The following is a 23,111-nucleotide window of genomic DNA, read 5'->3' as shown; positions in this document are numbered from 1 at the left end:
TCTTCTGTGTGCCTATGATGCTTTAAGAAAAAGCTTACACTAAATCAGGGTGTGCTCATGTTTGCACAGACATTAGACCACCGGTGTGTACACGCATATGAGCTTTAGGGTAGAGTGGCCATGTCTGTTTGCAGGTCTGTGCTCACAGGGATTTGTGAGACGAGTGTGTACAAAGCATCACACATCTATAAGGTGGGCCTGCGTAAGGGCATCCCACACACATTGTCATAGATCATGTGCATGTGCAACTACATGCATGACATACACATGTGGGACCTTAACATACCCATGTGTGGGCATTCATTATGGTGCACCTGTGCATACCTGCTGGGCAAGAGCCTATAGTGTTTGTTCATGACCGTTATGTATATATAAGCATGTAAAAAAGGACACGAGATGTCCATATAAGCTGATGTCAGGAAGTGTGTATGTCAATCAAAGCCCCAGTACATCCATGGTGTGTACCAGAGTTCTGGGTGTGAGTCTACATTTGTGGGAGTCTTTGCATATGCACGTATCTGTAAATGGGTCTCTCTGACTCTTGCACAATGCTGGTTCCTGTGGTTTGCACATCTGTGTCTATGCATTTGTTCACGGGATATACCCAAATCCCTAGAGTCAGGCCTGGCCAGGCCAAGAGCACCTCAGTGGCTCCTGGGAAAGGGGAAACAGGACTCACGTTGCCCAGGTCCAGGATGAAGCAGTCACCATTGTTGAAGCTGTCCCAGGACACAGGCACCTCAGTGGCACGGACCACACGCCGCCCTTTGACCTGGAAGAGTCTCTGCACTACCACCTCGTTGGGTACCACGTGCTTGAATCCCGATGCCACACCTCCTTTCTGTGGGGCCAAAGAGACAGCATTAGCCCAGCAGAGAGGGCCCAGGGAAGCAGATATGGGAGAAGGGGATAGAATTCAGGTGAAGGAAATTCTGGCCTGTGGACCAGTGACTTTCCAGCAACAGTGATTCTCAGTTAACTCAGGACTTTCATACCCATTATCTTGTTTGAGACTGGAACATTCTTATGTCTATTGCAGAGAAGGAAACTAAGGTTTAAGAAAGGAATAAAATTTGCCCAAGACCACACAGCTAAGAAGTGAGAGATTCCTTACCCACTGCATGTTTCTGCCACCCCTTTGAATCCCATACACCACTAACAAGGACACCTGCAGCCACTTCCCCAGATCAAAAAACTGCAACAATTCCTTTCTCAAAACCAGCACTGTCCAAAGGCACACTAGTTCCCTAAGACATTCTGCAAGGAAATAATTCCATGGTTGAATAAGCATAGGGAATGCTCCTCACTCACCCTCCCTGACTGTTACACAATGCACATGTGCATAACAAAGGCTCTGCTAAATCCTATGGTGAACACACCTGCTTGCCTTTTGTTACACAGCACTTCCCTGCCTTATTGAATCAAGAACTACTTGTCTTTATTTCTTTACCTCTTTCTTTCCTTTTTTTCTTTCTTTCCTTTCCTTCCTTCTTTTCTCTCTTTCTCTTTTTCTTTCTCTCCTTCCTTCCACTCTCTTTCTTTCTTTCAACAGAGCCTCACTCTGTCCCAGGCTGGGTATGATCACAGCTCACTGTAACCTCAAACTCCTGGACTTGAATGATCCTCCCATCTCAGCCTCTCGGTGGCTAGGACTATAGGCATGAGCCACTGTGCCCAGCTTATTTTATTTTATTTAATTTTAGACATGGGTCTCACTATGCTTCTTAAGCTGGTCTTCAACTCCTGGCCTCACGCGATCCTTGGGTGCTGGGATTACAGGAGTGAGTCACTGAATCCAGCCCAAGAACCCCTTTTCTCCACCATACCCTGCCTCCAGCTTGAGTATTCTGCAAAAGCCACTTAGAGAGGTGCTAATCCAAATCTTTCTCATCCTTCAAGGCTCTCTGCGAAGTCTTCCTAGATTGCTCCAGCCCACGCCACCCTTCTCCTTCCCCCTACAGTACCACAGCAACTCCCACCCTGCGGTGCCTTCACAGCAGCTGTGGGTAAGGGACAGGTACCCTGGCACAACAGTGCTGGATGGCTTTGGGTAAGTCACTTGCCCTTTTTGAGCCTCAGGCCTCTCCTGCTTCCTGACCCTCTGACATCATTACTGTATCCAGAGCAGGGCGTTCGGGAGAGCCTCCCTGCTGCAGTCACAAACGCCCTCACTCAGGAGCAAGCCAAGGAAAGTCGGCTGGGCTTCCCTGTGAACAGTCCCCAGCACCATGCCCCAGAGTTCTCAAACCAGAGTTGGAAATGTCCTTCTAGAGCATCCCACTTTATCCATGGCAAACTGAAGCCCAGAGAAGTGAAGTGGGCTTACTCAAGGGCGCTCAGCAAGCGTGTGGCCAAGTCAAGGCTGGAAACCTTGTTTCCTCCTCCCGACTGGGTGCTTGTCTCCCTGCTCCACGCATGGGGGTGGAAGCAGAGGGCTTCCACTCAGGCCAGCAGGCGGACACCCATCTAGGGCCCCTCAGTCCACTGTGCTAAGTCTAATTCTAGCCACTCAGACTCGAGGAAGGCAAGCGGCAAAAGGAGTCCATCTGTACTGGGTCCTGTTATGTCTTCCCATAGTGAGCAATATCCATGTTTGTGAAATGACAATGCCCACTGTGCCAGGCATTCTTCACGCATTGCCTGCAAGGGAGGCGTCATTGCCCCATCGTATAGATGAGGACAATGGGGCCCACAGGTGAGGGGACTTGCCCAAAATCTTACAGATGGTAAGTGGTAGATCTAGAATTTAAACCCAGGCATGTCTGAATCTGTAAGATCCACATTCTTCTCTCAATATCAAGTTTTCTTTTTTTTTCTTTTGAGACAGAGTCTCACTCTGTCACCCTGGCTGGAGTGCAGTGATGTAATCTCAATTCAATGGAGCCTCCCCTTCTGGGGTTCTTGTGCCTCAGCCTCGCAAGTAGCTGTGATTACAGATGTGCACCACCATGCCCAGCTAATTTTTGTATTTTTTTGTTGAGACAAAGTTTCACCATGTTGGTCAGGCTGGTCTCGAACTTCTGATCTCAAACGATCCACCCATCTCAGCTTCCCAAAGTGCTGGGATTACAGGCATGAGCCCCCGCACCCAGCCTTATAAAATAATTCTTGATGTCAAATTATTGCAGCCATGAGTTTTCTGATTAATTAACTCCTCTAATTTTACTGGTCTAGGAAATTAGTATTGGAAAGATGAACAAAAATAAATTAAAACAAGCTCTTAGACAATAGTGGATCCACGAGGGCAAGGGAAAGAAGCTTTTTGAAGTTTTTCCTGCTTTTGACTCTAATCTTTAACACTGATTGTTGCTTTCTAGGGTCTAATCATTAGGTGGGCAAGATTGGCATCAAATTCTTTGAACAAAATTCTGTAGGATAAATGTGGGAGGGAAACATGGCAAGAGCCCAGGCAAGGGTCTGAAGCCTCAGCATGTTCTCATGTAAATACAGAATTAGAAAAGAATTGGAGATATAGTCACATAGTTATTCCTACATATAAACATAAATAATCACATAGCTATTCATATGTAATCATAAATATATACACATATATAATCATATAATCTTTAATCTTACTAGTAAGTTTCAGGTCAAGAAGTATGGGACTGAAGTGGCATTGGAAAAGAGGTAACCCTAGGACAAGATGCTCTAAGTCCTCTGTCACACACACATCAGGGGCAGGTGCAGTGTCAATATTCTGTCAATGTCAGGTTTTCTTCTGTTGGCTGTGCAACAGTGTCAGCGCTGTGAAAGCGCCCCCTGTTTAGCCAGCTAGGGAAGGAGACATACAAGATGGCTGAGACATCTCCTTCCTCGGGGCATTGAGGAGAAAACTCTGCTCTCCAAGCTTTTGTGGTCAGCCTAACGGCTGTTAGGGAAACCCACAGAAATCCAGGGACTTAATTGTCTCTATGTGGTGCTGTGCTTCAGCGGTCACGTTCCATGGCTACTTTGAAGTTCTGCTTCTGCACCTGGTTCCTCTTTTTCTTAGAGGATAAGAATTAGTAATAGTAACATACATCTTAGTCACCTTGCTACTTCTTGACAAGTATGAAAAAAGTGCTGACACCTTAGGTTTTCTCCTGGCCTCAGCTTCTGCAAAGTTTTGGGCCCCCTATCTCCAAGACATGTGATTTACCTGACCCTATCACTGACCACCGTTACCTCATCCCACCTGCCTTTCCCCTGCATTGTACTCAATAAAAATCAAAGCGTCCAGGCACACGGGGCCACCGCTGGTCTCCGTGCTTTGGGTAACAGTGGACCCTGGACCCAAACTCTGTTTTCTCTTTCTCGGTGTCTTGTGTCTTTTGTTTCCAGTTTCTTATCTTCACACCTGCAGAGAGGGACTCACGGGTCCCTATAGGGCTGGACCCTACAGATAAATTGTTTTAAAAGCCACTTTCCAAATTAAAATAATTACATATATCTGTGTCTGTCTATATATGTTCAGAGAGAGAGAAAGAAATTAGCCACTATATGATACATATCTTAAAGGGCAAAATCATGTTTGGGGAAACCTTTTATTTTCTAGAACCTATATTTCTGTAATGACATTTTACAATAAGCTTATATTACTCTTGTAGTCAGAAGAAGGGGGAAAAAAGCAATGAAGATTTATGTGAAAACTAAAGTTAAACAGTTTCTAAAACAAAAAAAAATGAATTGATCAGGGTTGGTCCCCTCCACCCTCTAAAATCAGAGCTTGTGTTCTATGAAATTGGAGGGAGGGAGGACAGAAAGGTTCCAGTGATTCTGTGGGTTCCCAATTGTGTTTCTCAGGTCCAAGGGCTCCCAAGATTCTGCCCAGGCCAGATTCCATTTGAACAATGGGTTTCAAATAACCCAGCCCCAGGGGGTCTCCGGGGTTCAATCCAAAAGCGGGAGTCTGGGGAGTGGGAGGAGGAGGGCAGGGAATCTAGAGATTCTGAACTCTCTTGCAGTAGAGTGGCCTAAGGATCTGGAGGTCACAGAACAAGAGGGCCAAGTCCCAAGTCAGCCCTTTCTAGTGGCTGGCTGTCCCCTCCCTGCCCCTTCTCACACTCCGAGGACAGAATTGGCTCAGAGGAAGAGGCTTTCACAGGAACAAGTCTTGCGTAACAAGCCCTGCTCCTCGGGGATCTATAATTGATGAGGGCGCCAGGGTGAGAACCTTGGGCTGGACCTGCCAAGTGCGGGGGCAGCCTGAGGACTTGCAGAAGGTGGTAAACAGGACCAGCCCTGGGCCTCCCATTTGCACCAGGAACCAGCACCTTTGAGGACGGAAGCCCCAAATCTGGGCCCAGCTGGAGCTTTCCTCAGGTGTGATCCAAGAACATCCTGGAAAATCCTCTGGGGGTGAGGGAGCCAGGCTATCCAAGCAGATCACAGGGCACATCCGAGCTACGATCAAAGATCAGGGACACAAATGTCTACTCTGAACCAGGTCTGTGCTAGGCCCTTCACACCTGGGTTTGCACCCTAGTCCAGTCACTAGCTGTGTGACCTTGGACAAGTTGCTTGACATCTCTGTGTCTTGGTAGCCTCATTTATAAAATGGTGCTAACAGGTAACTACCTATTAAGGTAAAATCAGTTAAATGAGTAAAGCACCCAGAAGAGTCCCTGACACAGAAAGTAATAGATAAATGTTCAATGATAAGCACCTTTTACTAGCTGTGTGAGCTTAGGCAAGTTAGTTTACTCCTCTGAGCCTCAGCCTCTTCATCTACAAAATGGGAACATTACCATCCATCCTAAAGGCTATAGGGAGAAATAAATGAGTAGTCAAGGCTTAACACATGGTAAGGATTCTTATCCTTGTTTATTCCTAATAATCCGGGGAGCCTATGACCTGCTCTGCAACATAACATCCTTCCTGTGTATATGAGAACTCTCATATTTGTAACCATGTTAGACCATTGGGTTATGCCCTAAGAAACGGTGACTAAGACAAGATAGATTAGCAAACACCTACTCATCTGTCTCATCCCTGAACCCCTCCCAGAGCCGAGCACTCCCTGGGATCCCACCTGTCACCCCACCACTGGGAAGCAATAGATTGACTTTTTGTGAGGCTGCCAGTCTCCCCAACTCCTCAGGACACTCTCAAGGGCAGGGACCCACCTTCTTCACCTGGGCACCCCAGTACCCAGCACAGGGCCTGGCAGAGTTAAGGGAACAAAAGCCTGGGTTTGAATACAGCGGCCTCTCTGAGCCTCCAGCTTCATCTGTACAATGGAATTGGAATTACTTACCTCCCAGGACAGTTATGAGGCTGAAATGAGATAACCTACACTCCCAGCACCGTGTCTGCCACAATGCAGCAACAATGAGCAGGTGCAGCTGTTATTGAGGCTCAGTAAGTATTTGTTGAACGAATGATGAAAGGGGAATGAGTGAGAACACCTGCCCAAAGATATGTGACTTGCCCAAAGTCTCACAGCAATTACAGGAGGTGGCCTTGCAACCTGAATCCCAGTCTCTGATTCCTGGGCACGTGTTCTTTCCACTTCCTGCTCCAGAAATTGCAAAGACCTGGTCCTTCTCCGGCTCAGGGGCCTGGCTCCCAAACTTCTTACCTCTCCTTCTGCAAGGCATCAAGGCCCCAGAAAGGGCTGTGGCAAGAAAGGGCTGGACAGCTCAACAGGAGGAGCTCAATGCAAGGGAAAACTGGCACACAGGGGGCTGGGCAGACTCCAGGGAATCCAGCCCAGCCCCGCCCAGCCCTGGACTATGGTTCCCAGGACACACCCTGGCTGTTGCTATCTGAGTTTCATTGGCACTTTCCCATCATTCAATCTCTTGTGCCTCACCAGGGAGACACACCAGTGCCTCACCATTCCATTGACACAGATGATCCTGACGTCCAGAGAGGAACAGTGACTTCTCTAGGGTCACACAGCACATCAGCAACACAGATAGGCTTGAACCCTACCCTAGGACCCTGGTCATTAGGAATATGTCAGTTTAGTGGAAAGAATGCTGAGAGTCAGGACATCTGGGTTCTAGTCCTGGGTCTGGCACCAATTTGCTGTGTGACTCTGGGCCAATTGCTTAAGCCTTTCTGTGTCTCAGTTTCCTTTCTCCCCCAGTAAAATGAGAGATTTGGACTCTGACATCAAGGCCCACCTGGTTCTGAAGGCCTGTGATCCCCCTTTATTTCCTGACCAAAGAAAACCCCAGCTTTGCAAAGCTACAGTGTTCCCAGAGCCCTTCCAGACGGCCAAGCCCCATGCAAGGCATTTCCCAGCCACCCCCGCACCGAATCTTCTCCCAGCCCTGTAGGGCAGGTACAACTGGCTCTCAGGTAACCAGAGAGGAAAGGGCAGCTCAAGGAGGTCAAGTGGCTTGTAGGAAGTCACTAGCATATTAGGGTACAGTCCCTTGGAGCTCCCGGCTTGGCTTTGCTCAGCCCCACCTGGCTAGGAGCTTGGGAAAAGAGCTCTGTCTTGGTACAGACTCTTAAGAGTTCAAGTTCAAAAGGGATTCTAGTGAACAGAAGGAGGGATGTGGCTAACAGTGCTCTCTCAGACACCAAACATGGGCTCTCTGTTGGCAAGGCCCTAAGAAGGGGTACAGGAACAAGACTAGGCCAAAGCCCCCCAGGGCCTGCAAGGACGGGATTTCCACCTCTGGCCCACTCCTCACTACTGGGGCCAGGAAGACACTATGAAGTTATGGGGAATTTTCTTCTCCCCATTTTAACATAAGGAACCAGAGGCTCAGGAAGGCAGTGTGATTTGTCCAAGCTCACACAGCTAGAAAGAAGCCAGGATGTAAACCCCATGTTGGTTGACTCCAAAGCCTGACCTCTGGTGGGTCTTCCCATTGCATCACAAGGTCAAAAGACAGATGGGCCTGAGTGAGCCCTGTTACTGGTGCGTCTGTCCACACTGCTCGAGCACAGTGGGGCCCAACCCACCTTGTACTTCAGGCCGGACTTGAAGTAGCCTAGGAAGGTGGCAGACTCGAAGCCCTGGACCTCGCGGTGCTGCACGGCCCGACCATTCAGGTAGTCATCCAGCTGCACGGTAAAGATGGCAGCTGCCCCGCTCTCATCCTGGCTGCACTCATTGCCTAGGGGACATCAGAGCAGCATGAGCCTGGCCTCCCAGAAGCATCCCAGACCCCTGCGGAAGAGGAGGAAGAGGAGGAGGAACCCCAGCACTGCCCTGGCCTAGCTGTAGAAGCTGAGCAAGACCTTACTTTCTGTTAGCCTCAGTTAATCCATCTGTATAATGGGACGATGGACCTCATTTTTCTCTAAGGGTCTTCCCAGCTCTGTCACATTCCTCTACACTTGTTCTCAGCCCTCCTGAGTGTGAACTCAGGACTGGGAGCATCAGCTCAATTCACAGATTAGGAAACTGAAGCTCAGCAAGTGGGTAGGACTTATAGCATCACACAGCAGAGGTGTGGCGGGGACTCAGGGCTCCTGACTCCGAAGGGCAAACTAGGAAGTGCCTGGAGCTGGCCCAGGGAGGTTATGGAGGGGTCCAGGGTCTCCAATTGACCCACAGTTCTCAGTGCCATAGTAAAGTGTTTAACCCTCGCAACATTCCTGTGAGGTAGTGCAGAGCTATCATCATGTTCACTCCACAGGGACATCGAGTGACTTGCCAAAGGGCAGAGGCAGACCAAGGGTTGGAGCAGAGTAGGGGTGTGAACTCGACCATGCTGGCTCTAGAGTCTAGGGGCATGAACCACTAGCCAAGAGCCTGGCGCATACTGGTTTCTCAATAATAAGTTCCCTTCCTGGGGACCACGCCTCAAAGATCTGCACTGTTCAGAATGGGGGCTGGGGCAGGGCTGGGCAGGGCCAGCCTTACCCAGCCAGTAGTGGAGGTCATACTGCAGATTCCCGTTCCTCAGCTGCACTGTCTTCAGGATGACGTATGCATCGCCCGTGAAGAAGTCTCCGTAAAGGTTGGTGGGCACAGGCACCAGATCGAACTTCTCCACACGCCAGATCTGCAGGCCGGGCTCCTTCCCTGCCTTGAGGAACTCGGGGTGTTCCACCACCATGCTGCTGGGCTGGGAAGAGACAGGGCAGAGCTTGAGCAGGGGCATGGGTCCTAGCAGGGAGGGACCCCAGGCATGAGGGAGGGTGGTTTCTAGCACCAAGAGCATCTCACTTGAGCCTCCTGCTCTCCCAATGCCGCAGGCAAGCCTATCCCCTTCTGAATGCCCTGTCTCAATGAGTCAGCAAACAGGGCAAGAGTTTTATGCCTCAAATCCTGCGCCACAGCCAGCATCTATCTCTCCTACTCAACCTGCCATCGGCTTTTTCTGGTGATGGGGGGCACAGAGGGCTCTACTTCCCTGTTCCCTTCTTTTCTTTTCTTTCTTTTTTTTTTTTTTTTTTTTGAGACAGAGTCTCACTGTGTCACCCAGGCTGGAGTGCAGTGGCTTGATCTCGGCTCACTGCCACCTCCGCCTCCTGGGTTTAAACCATTTTCCTGCCTCAGCCTCCCAAGTAGCTGGGATTACAGGCATGCACCACTACGCCTGGCTAATTTTGTAGTTTTAGTAGAGGTGGGGTTTCACCATGTTGGTCAGGCTGGTCTTGAATTCCTCAGGTGATCCACCCACCTTGGCCTCCCAAAGTGCTGGGATTACAGGCGCGAGCCACCACACCCAGCCTCCCTTCTTTTCTTATTGCCAATTGATGTGATAATCAAGGCACAGAGAGGTGATGGGACTCTGCCAGGGACCTCCAGCTAGGAAACAGTGTAGCAGGGATTGCCCCAGGTTCCAAGATCATAAGCTCTGGGACTATGGGTAGACCCCTCAGATGGCAATAGTAAATCTAGGGGTTCTTAGGGTCTCAGCTTGCTCCCTTCCAGCATCTTCAATGGCTATCACAACTAAAAGGCTCTCTGAGAGCTCATTATCTGAACCCAATCTGCAGATAGAGAAACTGAGGCTCAAAGAGGGGAGGGGACTGACCCAAGGTCACACAGCCTGTTTGCTTTTGCTCTTTGGAAGTGGAAAGATTTCCAGCACAGGGCCTGGCATACAGCAGGCGCTAACTCTGTGCATGTTAAATGGGTGCATTTGCAAACTTCAGTGAGCCCAGCTGAGCCTCCTGTGGCCTACAGGAGCCCCCTCTCCTCTCTGCACCCATCCCTATCATACCCTCAAGAAGGGTCCAAATGGCTGAGCCCAAGTGGCCTCCTGCGCTGTCTGCCTCCTCCCTCCTGCCCTGCAATGTCCCACCCGCAAATTTCATTTCTTGGAAGAAGTGAAGAGGATGCACCGGGGTCTGCAGGAGGCTGTTGGAGATGAGGTGGTTAAGGATGAAGAGGCGGTTAGACATGCACTGGGGCTGGGGCTGGGGCTGGGGCAGACGCAGGAGGGTTAGGCTGGAGTCAAGGACAAAAATCAGCAGGTGCAGGTCACCTCTGGCCGGAGAAGAGATCTGGTGGGAGTAAAAGTCAGAGGGGGAAAGTCAGAGAAACCAGGCGGGGGGAACTCAGGCAGAAGGGTGAAAAAACACAAGGGAAACAGGAGAGAGGAGGTGAAACCAGACGAGACAGGGAAGACAGCAGAAAGGAGAGAAGAAATAATAGTAATGACCATAAGCAGACAGAGGTGAGGTCATACAAGAAAGAAGGAAATACTGGAGAGGGAGAGAGAGCAAATGCGAACAAGGAATCGGAAAGGGAAGAAGACATCGGAAGAGAAAGGAAAGAAGTGACACAGACAGAAGAAATCAGAGAAGGAAAAGGAGAAATCAGGAGGCAGGAGGTAAGATGTCAGACGGGGACAGAGGAAAAGAAATCCGGCCAAGGCGAGGTTAGCCTCCTGGGAGGGAGCAGCCAGAGCCCCGAGGCTCCCACCCTCATCTGCGAGCCAGAGCCCCGGAAGCAGCAAGAGATACTTACAAAGCAACAAAACAGTTTTTCCATTCTAGACCTGAATTACTCCCCTTTTCCTAGCGCTGTATCTGCAAGAACTTACAATAGAGAATTACTCCGGGAGCCCCGGGCCCCCCGGGCACTCACCCGCACCTGGGGCGCCTGCACCCGGGGCGCCCGGGCCTGGGACGCCCCCCGCGACGCAGTGGCCGCACGGATGGGCCGCGACAGCGCGCACAGCGCCAGGACCAGTGCGCAGAGCAGCGCGGGCGCGGGGCGGTGCGGAGCCATGGTGGCGACAGCTGCAGAGGACCCAGTCGGCAGCTGCGTTCTTGGGTCGCCGACCTTAAGTAGCCGCCCGCCCAGCCCGCCCAAGCCGGGGACCGCCCCGCAGGGAGGGCGCGGGGCGGGGATCTGTCCCGAATCTTGAAGACATCTGGGTTCCCACCGGCATCAACCCGACAGGGCGCGGCAGCCCCTACACCCCAGCTCCGGGGCGGAGACTCAGCACCAGCACCGGGCCTAGCATATAGCAGGCAGTGGCTCTGTGAACGCTAAATGGTCGCACGCACGAACCACGGCGAGCCCCGCTGAGCCTCCTGTGACCCACGCGAGCCCCCCTCCTCTCCTCCGCACCTAACACCTCCAGGAAAAAAATAACATGACCTAACAATTTTTGAAAGCTTTTCACTGAGGCATCAGCACACCCTTTTCAGAGGGGACAATGGCCAACCCATTTTACAGAGGATGGAACAGCACAGAGTGGTGAAGCAACTTCCACACAGCTACTAAAAGGTGCTGTCCTGGTATTTGAACTCAGGCAGTGCGGGCCTGGGAGAACCCCCACCAGGGAGCATGCACCGCAGCAGGGCAGGGGACCCAGCTCCCTTGGGCAAGTGAAGCCAGCAGGACTCAGAGGGGCGGGGCAGAACGCTCAGCTCCTGGGATGCCCCCTCCTACTTTTCCCAAGACGGCCTTTCTGTCCTTTTTAAAAAGTTTTTGTTTTTTAGGGCCGGGTGGTGGCTCATGCCTATGATCCCAGCACTTTGGGAGGCCGAGGTGGGTGGATCACAAGGTCAAGATATCGAGACCATCCTGGTCAACAAGGTGAAACCCTCTCTACTAAAAATACAAAAATTAGATGGGCATGGTGGCGCTCGCCTCTAGTCCCAGCTACTCGGGAGGCTGAGGCAGGAGAATTGCTTGAACCCAGGAGGCGGAGGTTGCAGTGAGCCGAGACCGCCCCATTGCACTCCAGCCTGGGTAACAAGAGTGAAACTCCGTCTCAAAAAAAAAAAAAGTTTTTGTTTTTTAAAAGTCTTACTTCGATTAAAACATAAAGTCAAGTATTTGTACACAGTTGTTCCCCCACTCCATCCCATTTACCTCTCCCCAGGGGCAACCACTGCTATCTACCTCTTTTAGCTGATGGTTCAGAGTTTACCTTCAGTCTCTAAACAAGCCCTTGTTACTTCTTGAAATTGTTTTATTTTGTTTCCCTTTTAGGTACTATTCATTGACTCTGCAGTGGGAGGAGAGTTTGCATTTCCTCCTCATTCCCAAGCTCCCTTCCCATCCCTCCACTCTCCCTCTAGAGTTATTGGGTTAGGGAAAGTGCTATCCAAACTGGAGGAGGCCTGCTTCCCACTTTCTCCAAACCCTCTCCTCCCTCCCTGCACTGTGCAGAATCCGCCCCACCTCTAAGTTCTCCATATCCCAGATCTCCCATCACCCTGTAGCCTGACGCAGTGACAGGAAAGAAGATTGGGGCGTTGGAGAGCTGGCTTTCATTCCCACCTTCGCTGTGCATGTTTTCAGTGTCTCATCTTTCTCATCTACTAAATGACTACAGTGGTTGAGGATTATATTGGTCTGTGGGTATGAAAACAGGCTGGCCAGCAGCTAGGTAAATGTGAGTTCTCCACAACCTCCCCACAAACTATGGTCCCTCTTCCCAGCTCCTCCTGAAGTCCAGCCTCTATCCGATCAGGCTGAAGTTTGCCCTCTCCCATGCACAATTTGCTCCCACCTAAGGGGGAGTGCGGTTCAGATCAAAGGCTAAAGGAACACAGAGACGATGATTCAGGCTGGAGGGATTATAAGAAGGCGTTGTGGAGAAAGGGACTTACGACCCAGGCCTTGAAGGACAGGGAGGATGGAGATTAAGAAGAAAAGGCATTCCGCAGGGAGGGGACACATAGGCAAAGGGCAGGCAAACATCAGCCAGATCCAGTGAATTATCAGGGGTCCAGTCTGAAATGCAGGGAGCATGAGGAGAGGAGGCTGCTGAGGGCAGCAGGGGTCACAGAGGCCTGTGTGCCACACTGAAGAATGTGAACTTTATCTCGGTGTCTGTGGGGGCCCCTGAGGGAAATCTGAGTTCTCAGGACTCCATGTCCTGGTAAGTCCAGGCCTGGGCCTGCCCAGCGGCCTAAATTCAGAGAGCCCTCCCTTTACCCTAGCCATTTGGAGGATGATATTATTTTTTTAAAATAATAGGAGCTCCCATAAGCTCTTGATGGAAGCATAAACCAGTTTCACCTCTCTAGATAGCAATTTGTCCCAACTCAAAACACACAATGCACAACAACAGTTCCACTTTCTACAGAATTACTTATCAACAAACACAAAAATATATGTGCAAGGATGTTCACTGAAGCATTGTTTGAAGAAAACTGGAAAGGACCCAAACGTCCAAATAAATTATGGAGCCACCATACAATGGACACTATGCAGCTGTGAAAAAAGAATGAGCTACATCTGATTGTGCCTGGCACATAGTAGGCACACAATAAGCATAGGGAGATCTCCGAGTGCAGAAAGCAACTGCACAACAGTGGCTATAGTATAGCTCCTCTTCTTTTTACAGTGGTGCCTGTTTTTGCATACACCCTAAAAAAAATCAGAGGGTCAGCACCGAACTTTTAAGGCCGTTTGCTTGAAAGGGAAGAAGGAGAATTTCATCCTCAAACGTTGCCGTGGCTGGCTGAGGCTGGAGAAAGTGCCTAGATCACTGCAGTTGAAACGAGGGAATTTTTCGGAGTGATAAAAATATTCTAACACTGGATTACAGTGAAGACTATGCAACTCATTAAATCTACTAAAATTCATAGAACTATGTGTATACTTAGTGAGTGAATTATGATGTGTAAATTATATGTCAATTTACTAGCTGAAAAAAATTGTACAAAGCATTGCTGTAGAATGTGAAACTTTATAAGTATATATCCAATATGGGTTTTTTAAATATAAAACACAAATCCAGAAACAATCGCTTTTAACATATGCTTATAGTGATGCCTGCTCATTAGACAATTTGGAAAATTCAAACAAGTAGGAAGAAGTTTCCTTGGCCACCCAGCCCCCAGACGGAAACTGGGCCAGCAACTGCCCAGCTGAGGGGCCCCTTCTAGAGCAGTGTGACTCTGACCTGCATGGTTGGTAATTAATAGAGGGCTGCTGTGGCTTGACCTTGGTCCCAGGGGCCACTGACCATCAGCCCAGGGACCATGTTAATGATCACAAAGGCCTTGCAGTTTTGCCTGCCATATAGCTCTAGAGCCCAGGCTCTTGGCATGAGAGATCTGGTGAACAGATCCCGCCCTTGCCATCTGGGAGCCCTCACTACAGATTCTGGAAACTCTTGCTATAGGGCACTGACGAGTGGAGACCATAACGGGGGCAACATTGTCTTACTCTGCTTCCTGCCTGGAAGAAGACATATGAGTTCAAGGGAATGGGGGAATTCAGGTACAAGAGAAAGACCCCAGGGGTAGAAAGGAAGAGGCTCTGATTGACTTCCTGGGTGACTTTGGGCAAGTCACAGTACCTCTCTGGCCTTTAGTGTCTCCATATGCAAAATACAGGGTAGGGCCTGATGCTCTAACTCTAAGCCTCTTTCCTAGTCCCAGCACTCCCAGATACTGGTTGTACGATCAAATCCAGGACCTTCAAGACTCTGAGCTTCAGGGTTCCCATCTGTAAAATGGGAGCATTGGACCAGGTCACCTCTACAGGCCCTTCTGGATCAGACAGTCCAGGGCCCCTGACTTGCGGAAGGAGGCATTGCAGTCACCGATAGCAGCACGCCACCTCACCTCCGGGCCCAGCCTGGGAAACTGAGACTCAGGGAGGATCAAGTCACTCAACTGGAAAGAGGTGTGGCCGAGATTCAAACACAAGTATGGCTGGCTTCAGAGCCCAGGCTCTGTCTGCAGAGACCAAGCAGGAGCTCCTGGCACACCTGGCCTGGGCAGGGAGCAGCAGTGCTCTTTCCAGCCAAAAGGCTAAATCAATCAAGCCCAGGTCAAGCCTGGTAGCCAGGAGTCTCTGGGGCAACTGTCCCCACTACACCTCTCAGGCCAGGGCAGGAGGTGACACCGGGAAAGCCCTCTAGCCTTTCACACACCTGATGTGAGTGCCCAGGCCCAAGGCCTGGAAGATCCCCAGGCTGTGGCCACTTAGCACAGCACTGACTGTGTCACGTGCACTCTGGGCCATATGGCACTCAGGTCTAGCATGATTTCTTTGATTTGGAGGCAGCCCTTATGCTACCAACTCAGTACATGAGCTTGTCCTGGTCTCTGCGCTTCTCTGCACCTCGGAGACCTCTTTGACCTCTGATCCTGGCTGTTTCTGGGTCCTGCCCAGCTCCAGGCACACAGTAGGCAGATTCTCTGTGTCTGCCATAGGATGAGGGCTATACAGCCCATGTCCCCCTGGCGGACCTCTCTCTCCCCTGTAATTGACCCATGACCCCCAGAACACAGCCAGCTCTGGGCCCTCCTTTCCTCTGTATGTCTGCAGGACCCCCAGGACAGCTACCAGAGACCAGAGGAGGGAGCCTCCCCCGCCCCTTCCATCCCTGGCCACAGTGTGCAAAAAGGCCTTGGCTAGGCCTGGAAGACACAACCCTGTTCTTTTCTCTTTACTCCAAACACTTGTTTTGATTCTCCAGGCAGCCAGCCACTCATGGAAAGCCCTCTCTTGGAGTCTATTTCCTTTTTGGCTCACTGCTTTTCTCTGGGTCCTCCTGGGAGCCCCCGCCCTTCTGGCCAGGGATTTTGCTAATTGGGACAATGGTCAGTAAACAGAGAAGCCAGTTATGAAACCCTGTGAAACTGGAAAGGGCCTGGAAAAGTTCTGGCAAACCCTGTGGACTTGAAAGAACACAGGTTTTCAAATCTGGACTACTCAGCTCCTGCAGTCAAGGCCTCAGTTTCCTCATCTACAAAAGGGGGAGAATGGTACCTAGAGCATGGAGCAGTGAGGAAGCCCAGGAGCTCCCCAAAATTAAGCACTCTTCTTTCTGAGCAGCCAAGTTTCTGCACAAAGGCCTTCATTCAGCATGTGATGGTATAGATTTCACAGTAAGACACTAGAGTTCAGGTCTGGGCTGTGTAACGTGGAGCGAGTTATTTTTCCTCTCTGAGCCTCAGGTCACTCATGTGTCAACAGGGACAGTGATGCGCCATTGCAGGACTTTTGGGGGAACAGGAGTGAGACTGTTGTAGTATGTTGTTCAGAGCAGGATTATTTGCAGCAGTGGTCATTAGTCTGTCTTCTCTTTTGTAGATGATCACACCAAGAACAAGAAGGTGATTTTCCAGGTCACAAAGCAAAGTAAGTGCCTGGCAGAGTGGATCTAGAACTCAGGTCTCTCCACAACCAGACCGGAGCTGAGGCCTGGGTCTCCATGACACGGCAGGGCTCCAGGCTGGCTGTGCTTCAGCTTTGGCCAAGTCCGTCCTGGGAGTGGACAGCTGTTGAGGAGATGGCCAGCAGGGCTTGGCTCAAGCCACCTCCAGGAGACCAACTGTCTCAGGGACCGAAGCCATGTCCCTTTCCCAGCTTCCAGAGCAAACGCAGGGCTGAACATCTGGAGGGGCCTGGCCCTGCCACTTCCTGACCCCATGCCCTGGAAGCAGCCAGATCAGGCCATGGGTATGAGCCCTGGGCCCTTCTTGCTAGGGCCCACTTCAGCAGTCTATCTCCCCTTCTCTAGGGGAGGAACTGGCCCTGAGAATCGTGGCGGGTCAGTAGCCAGGGCTGCAAACAACTGTGTCCTAGCCCCTTCAGCACCCCGCCACCCACCCCTGGGAAGCCCAGCCACGAACACAAGTCTGCAGCAAGACAAGGAAGCCCAGTGGCAGCCGCTGGGACCCTGGAATCTGTAGAAGACTTTGGAGAGACACAGGCACTGCAAAGCTGCAGGGGAAGGCAGGGTCTACGATGCCCCAGCCTCAGCCAGAATGAGCAGGAGGAGCCACAGGAGGCAGCATCCTGCTCTGCAGAGGAAGAACTTTCCAAGAGGGAGAAAAACAAAGAAAGCGACCTTCTGTGTGTGATTGTGGAAAGAGCTCCCACCAGAAACGCCGGCGTTTAAGTTCCTGATCTATCACTTACTAGCAGTGTGGCTTTCAGCAGGTCACTCTGAGCCTCAGTGTGGCTTTGAGCAGGTCACTCTCTGAGCCTCAGTTTCCTCATCTATAAAACAGGGATTGTAATACTTTTTTCCAAGGGTAGTCGTGTGAACTTAACAAGGTAAAGAATATTTGGGGCTTAGCATGGTGCTTGGTACAGAGTAAGCACAGGTAAAGGAGTCTGCTTTTATTGTTAAAAGAGACTTGGATACATTTCTGTCTTTTCAAGCCTCTATTTCCTTATGTGTAAGGCAGTGTTAATAATGCCTTTCTTTTTTTTTGAGACGGGGTCTCGCCCTGTCGCCCAGGCTGGAGTGCAGTAGCGTGATCTCGGCTCACTGCAATCTCCTTCTCCTGTATTCAAGCGATTTCCAGCTAATTTTTGTACTTTTAGTAGAGATGGGGTTTTACTATGTTAGCCAGGCTGGTCTTGAACTCCTAATCTCAAGTGATCCACCTGCCTTGGCCTCCCAAAGTGCTAGGATTACAGGTGTGAGCCACCGCGCCCGGCCTATTAAATGACAAATTTTATGTTGTGTGTATGTTACCACAATTAAGAAAAAATGGTTGCCATGTGGTGCCACGCGCCTGTAGCCTCAGCTACTCAAGAGGCTGAGGCAGGAGAATCGCGTGAACCTGGGAGGTGGAGGTTGCAGTGAGCCAAGATCACACCACTGCACTTCAGCCTGGGCAACAGAGGGAGGCTCTGTCTCAAAAAAAAAAAAAAAAGAAGAAGAAAGACAAATGCTGGTTTCCTTCCCCTTTTCCAGAGAGAAAATGAGCTGCCCAGTGGTGATGTGGTTGAGAGGACACAGGGGGTAAGAAAACCGGCCCATGTCTACATGTCTAAGAACACTTCAGGCCCTGGGATTCAAGGATGCTAAAAGACGCAAGCAAACAAGTCTATGCATCTGGCCAGGGTCCCCCACTGCCTGTCTAGGGATCAGATTCATCCTTCACTGGGATCTATCAGGAATGGTGGAAGCTTCCCCAGCCAACCACCTTCTGGATGGGGACAATGAATGATGCAGGGAATAAGATGATGGTGCTACATCCCTCCTGCTGCTGTCTCCAAACAAAGCCCTTCTCTGTCCCAAGTCTCCCACAACAACCACAGCCAAGATTTCCTCCTTGCTGGGCTCTGGCAGGAAGTGTGAGCCCATTGTCTGGATGTGGAAAATCGGGGTCAAAGTACGTTTCTTGAAGGCTAGTTGAGAGGATTAAATGAGACCATAAATGTGAAGGATCCAAGGACCATGCCTTGCAAAGTCACCCTGCAGGGGGAACTCCCTGAGAAAGACAAAAGGGGACAGGTGTGGGGAAGAGGGAAGAGACAACAGGATCCAGGAGTGCCTGCAGAGTGTCTGTGAGCTGGAGATACCAAAAATGACCAACAGGGTGAGGATGAGTGACCTTCCAACCTGAGGAATATGAGGCAATGTGCAGGGATGAATCTGGACAAAGCCCAAATCCCCACCAGGGAACTTAGGCCAGTGGCACTTTCTGTGGCACTTCAATTTCCTCCTCTGTAAATGGGGTGAAGATTCCAACCTGGTGGGGTGTCTGGCAGGATTAAAGGAGCCCCTTGCACTGTGCTTGGCACACAGCAGGTGCTGAGTAAGCCTAACATCCAAAGAGGACCCCCAGCACATGTCCAGACCCTACACACACACACACACACACACACACACACACACACACACACACACACACAGAGCTCACTGGCCCCTATACCTGCCCTACACTTCCCCCATACCCACCCCTCTACCTCTGTGTCTTTGCATCCAAAACAAGGGAGAGAGGGAGGATTCCAAATAAGGCTAGAGCCAGGAATGCAGATGCATCTCAGGAGTGGGCCGGCCTCAAGCCCACATCTACAGAGCCAGCTTTGCTACCCAATCCCCTGCATGAGACTCCTTATGACACCCCCTCCCCTCCTCTCTGAACTTTGCCTGTTCTGCCCCACCCAAAAGAACAAGGGCTCTTGGCTGGGCACAGTGGCTCATGCCTGTAATCCCAGCACTTTGGGAGGCCAAGTCAGGAGGATGGCTTAAACCTAGTAGTTTGAGACCAGCCTGGGACACAGAGTGAGACCCTGTCTCTACAAAAAATTTAAAAATTAGCCAGGTATGATGGCATACACCTGTAGTCCTAGCTACTGGGGAGGCTGAGGTGGGAGGATCACTTGAGCCTGGGAGGTAGGGGCTACAGTAAGCCATGACTGTACCACTGTACTCCAGCCTGGGCAACAGAGTGAGATCCTGTCTCAGAAAAGCAAAGAAACAAAAACAAAAAAGAGAGGGCTCTGATCCCAGTGCTACCACTTACTTACAACTGGGTGATGCTGAGCAAGGGACTCGACCTCTCTGAGCTTTGGTGTCCACAGGGTTAGAATGGCCATATTATCTCACAGGCTCACCAGAACTTGATACAAGTACAAATCAGTTGGAGTAAAAGTCCAGTGGGAGCCGGGAGTGGTGGCTCACACCTGTAATTCCGGCACTTTGGGAAACTGAGGCAGGTGGATCACTTGAGGCCAGGAGTTTGAGACCAGCCTGGCCAACATGGTGAAACCCTGTCTCTACTAAAAATGCAAAAAATTAGCCAGGCATGGTGGTGTGTGCCTGTAATCCCAGCTACTCAGGAGGCTGAGGCAGGAGAATCACTTGAACCTGGGAGGTGGAAGTTGCAGTGAGCTGAGATCGCACCACCACACTCCAGCCTGGATGACAAAGCAAGACTCCATCTCAAAAAAGTCCAGTGGGGAGATATGTCAGAGGATACTCGTCCCTCCATATCCATGGGGGATTGGTTCCAGGACCTCCCTCAGACACCAGAATCTGTAGATGCTGTACACCTATATATAAAATGGCATAGTACAGTATCTGCATACAACCTACATATATCCTCCCACATATTATACTTTAAATCTCTCTAGATTACTTATAAAACCTAATACAATGTAAATTCCATTACACAGTTGTTAAACTGTAGTTGTTACATAGAAATGTAAATGTAAATTTCTATGTAACAATGAACTATGTAAATTGTTGTTACACTGTAGTGTTTTTAAATTTTATATTATTTTTACTGTTGCTTGTTATTTTTTATTGTTTTTTTAAAAAATATTTCTGACCCGTGGTTGGTTAACTCCATGAACGAGGATACAGCGGGCACAAGGTAGGAGATATGTGGAATGAACAAGTCTAGACAGCTCATGCCTATAATCCCAACACTTTGGGAGGCTGAGGAGGGAGGCTCGCTTGAGCCACACAGTTTAAGACCAACCTTGGCAACATAGTGACACCCTCTCTCTACATATATTAAAAATAATAAAAATAAATAAGAATTTAAAAATAAAGTGGCACACACCTATAATCCCAGCATTTTCAAAGGCCGAGGAGGGTGGATCACAAGATCAAGAGATTGAGACCATCCTGGCCAACATGGTGAAACCCCGTCTCTACTAAAAATACAAAAATAAGCTGGGCGTCATGACCTGCACCTGTAGTCCCAGCTACTCGGGAGGCTAAGGCAGGAGGTGCTCGAACCCAGGAGGTGGAGTTTGCAGTGAGCAGAGATCGCACCACTGCACTCCAGCCTGGCGACAGAGCAAGACTCCATCTTAAAAAAATAAATAAAAATAAAAAGAGCACTAATGCGCAACATGAGGACTATAGGGAATAAGACGTACTATATTTTGGGATTCATGTTAAATCAGTAGATTTTATTAGGTCAGTGCAAAAGTAATTGCAGTTTTGTCATTGGAAGTAATGGCAAAAACCACAATTACTTTTGTGCTAACTGCGATGATGCATATGTTCATTTGCTTCACTGTAGTAATCTTTTTACTATATATATTTTTTAAGAAAGAAAAACTTCAAATAGCATGATTAGAGATTTTTCACAATTTATCTAAAACTTTTGACTACAATAGAACCATTGGAGATTTATTGGTACTAATCCTTTTTTTTTTTTTTTTTTTTTGAGACTGAGTTTCACTCTTGTTACCCAGGCTGGAGTGCAATGGCGCGATCTCAGCTCACTGCAACCTCCGCCTCCTGGGTTCAAGCAATTCTCCCGCCTCAGCCTCCTGAGTAGCTGAGATTACAGGCACGCGCCACCATGCCCCGCTAATTTTTTGTATTTTTAGTAGAGACGGGGTTTCCGGGTGCGGTGGCTCAAGCCTGTAATCCCAGCACTTTGGGAGGCCAAAGCCGGTGGATCACGAGGTCAAGAGATGGAGACCATCCTGGTCAACATGGTACTAATCCTTTTAACTAATAGATTTTATTTAAAGTAGTTTCCCCTCCCTTAACCTAAACAGAGGTATAGTACTGGAATGCTTTTCTTCATTCCCCAGCTTAGAGGATAATCATAGCCAGCTGGAAGATATAAACAAGATCTGGCACCTAAAATACAGTCCCTAGAACAAAGTTGGGTCCCCAGCACAAAGTTGGGTCCCCGTGTGGGTGCTGCCTTCTGTCCCCGGGTATGCTTTAAGCCTCACCTCCATCCAGGCACCTGCCTAATCATCACCCCTATCCTCCAAGAGCCTGTCCATATGGGAGCTTCTAGAACCCTCTAGAATACTCTTGGAGGAAGGACCCAATCACCGTCATCCCACCAAAAGGCTGAGACCAGAGCAGAGAACAACCTTACCTCCTCCCCACTTTATACCCACTTCTCGCCCCCACACTCCAGCCACTGTCCTGGTTCAGCATCCCCATCTTTTCCCTGGGATCATGACATCAGCTCCCTCACTGCCTAAACTCTCCCTGCACTGGGCCTGTTACCCATACAGACTGTATCATTCCCTGCTCAAGCCCCCTCTGGGGACCTCAGTGCAGAGAGAAGTAAGTCAGGACTCCTGAGCTCTGTCTTCTGTGATCTGGGGCCCACAAGCCCTTGCAGCCTCATTGCCCACTCAACCCCCAACAACATCCCCTGTGCCGTGGCCTCTAGACAACCTCACCAGCCTGCCTCTGGGAGAACCAAGGTCTAGGCTTTGGCTCTGCCTCCCTGTGTGACCTTGGGCAAGTTCTTTGCCTCTCTGGGCCTGTCTCTTCATCAGGCCTCTGGGGCTTTGTGCAAATGAGACAAGATGAGGTAGTGAGTGCCAGGTGCTAAGAGCCTCAAGGAATGTTAACCTGCAATCCACAGCCTCCTCTCCCGCACAGCCACCCCCTCCTACAGCAGCTGTTAACAATCTACTTCCTCAGCCTTAACAGCAGCAGTCGTCACTTTCCTAAGCTCCGGAATGCAGACGCGCTCACAGCCAGCACCAGCAGACAGGGAGGGGAGCGGAGGGAGGACAGCTTAGAGGAAAATTACCCAGCTTTCGCTTCAGCCAACGCTGGTGCTCACAGCTATCTCAGACAGAGGGGATCTGGGGGCCTGGCAAACCCTTCCCGAGCAGTGGACTTGGCCCCAAGCCTTGACCCCTGTCTAAGCTGGTGGGATGACGGAGGTAGGGGGTTACTCCAGCCACCACTCCTCTGGGACACGCCCACTCTTTGGCATCCGAAGAGATGGAGGAAGAGGGAGAAAAAAATACAGACAGGCCTTTGTGAGGAGGAGAAACTTGTTCCTGCCATTGCTTGCTGGGGCCCCAGGCACCAACATAATGGAGGATCCAGATGACAAAGGGTCCCACTGTGGCTGAGAGCCTGCCCAGTTGCCACAGCTCAAGTCTCAAACCCTGAGTACCATGTCCCTGCATCATAGAGTTTGTCACGCCCAGTGTCACACACCCTGTGACAGTGCCACATACCAGGCCCTGCGTTCCTCTTGCCTTGTCCCGTGTGTCTCCCTTGTAGTTGCACCCCATGCCTCTGACACCCCAGGTC

The 23,111-nt window shown here is 50.2% G+C and overlaps 1 protein-coding gene across 17 annotated transcripts in view; it reads right to left on the bottom strand.

The window, feature by feature from the left end:
• GSN (gelsolin) overlaps positions 1-23,111 on the bottom strand; it is a 66,114-nt gene that overhangs the window by 21,254 nt on the left and 21,749 nt on the right. For 9 of the 17 annotated variants that reach the window (XM_078375446.1, XM_078375445.1, XM_078375440.1 and 6 more), the window contains 4 exons: positions 10,868-10,938; positions 8,810-9,014; positions 7,903-8,057; positions 680-841 (listed from right to left, as the gene is read on the bottom strand). In XM_078375446.1, the coding sequence (XP_078231572.1) occupies positions 680-841; positions 7,903-8,057; positions 8,810-9,014; positions 10,868-10,891 (546 nt within the window). In that variant the 5' untranslated portion in view covers positions 10,892-10,938. Of the gene's footprint in view, positions 1-679; positions 842-7,902; positions 8,058-8,809; positions 9,015-10,867; positions 10,939-10,987; positions 11,163-23,111 lie in introns of those variants that run through there. The other 8 variants (XM_078375451.1, XM_078375448.1, XM_054236483.2 and 5 more) reach the window with 3 other exon arrangements.

This window comes from Callithrix jacchus, chromosome 1, assembly GCF_049354715.1.
Source record: "Callithrix jacchus isolate 240 chromosome 1, calJac240_pri, whole genome shotgun sequence".
Classification (NCBI taxonomy): domain Eukaryota; kingdom Metazoa; phylum Chordata; class Mammalia; order Primates; family Cebidae; genus Callithrix; species Callithrix jacchus.
Note: the sequence above shows the minus strand (reverse complement) of the source record. Positions and strands in the feature narration are given on the sequence as shown.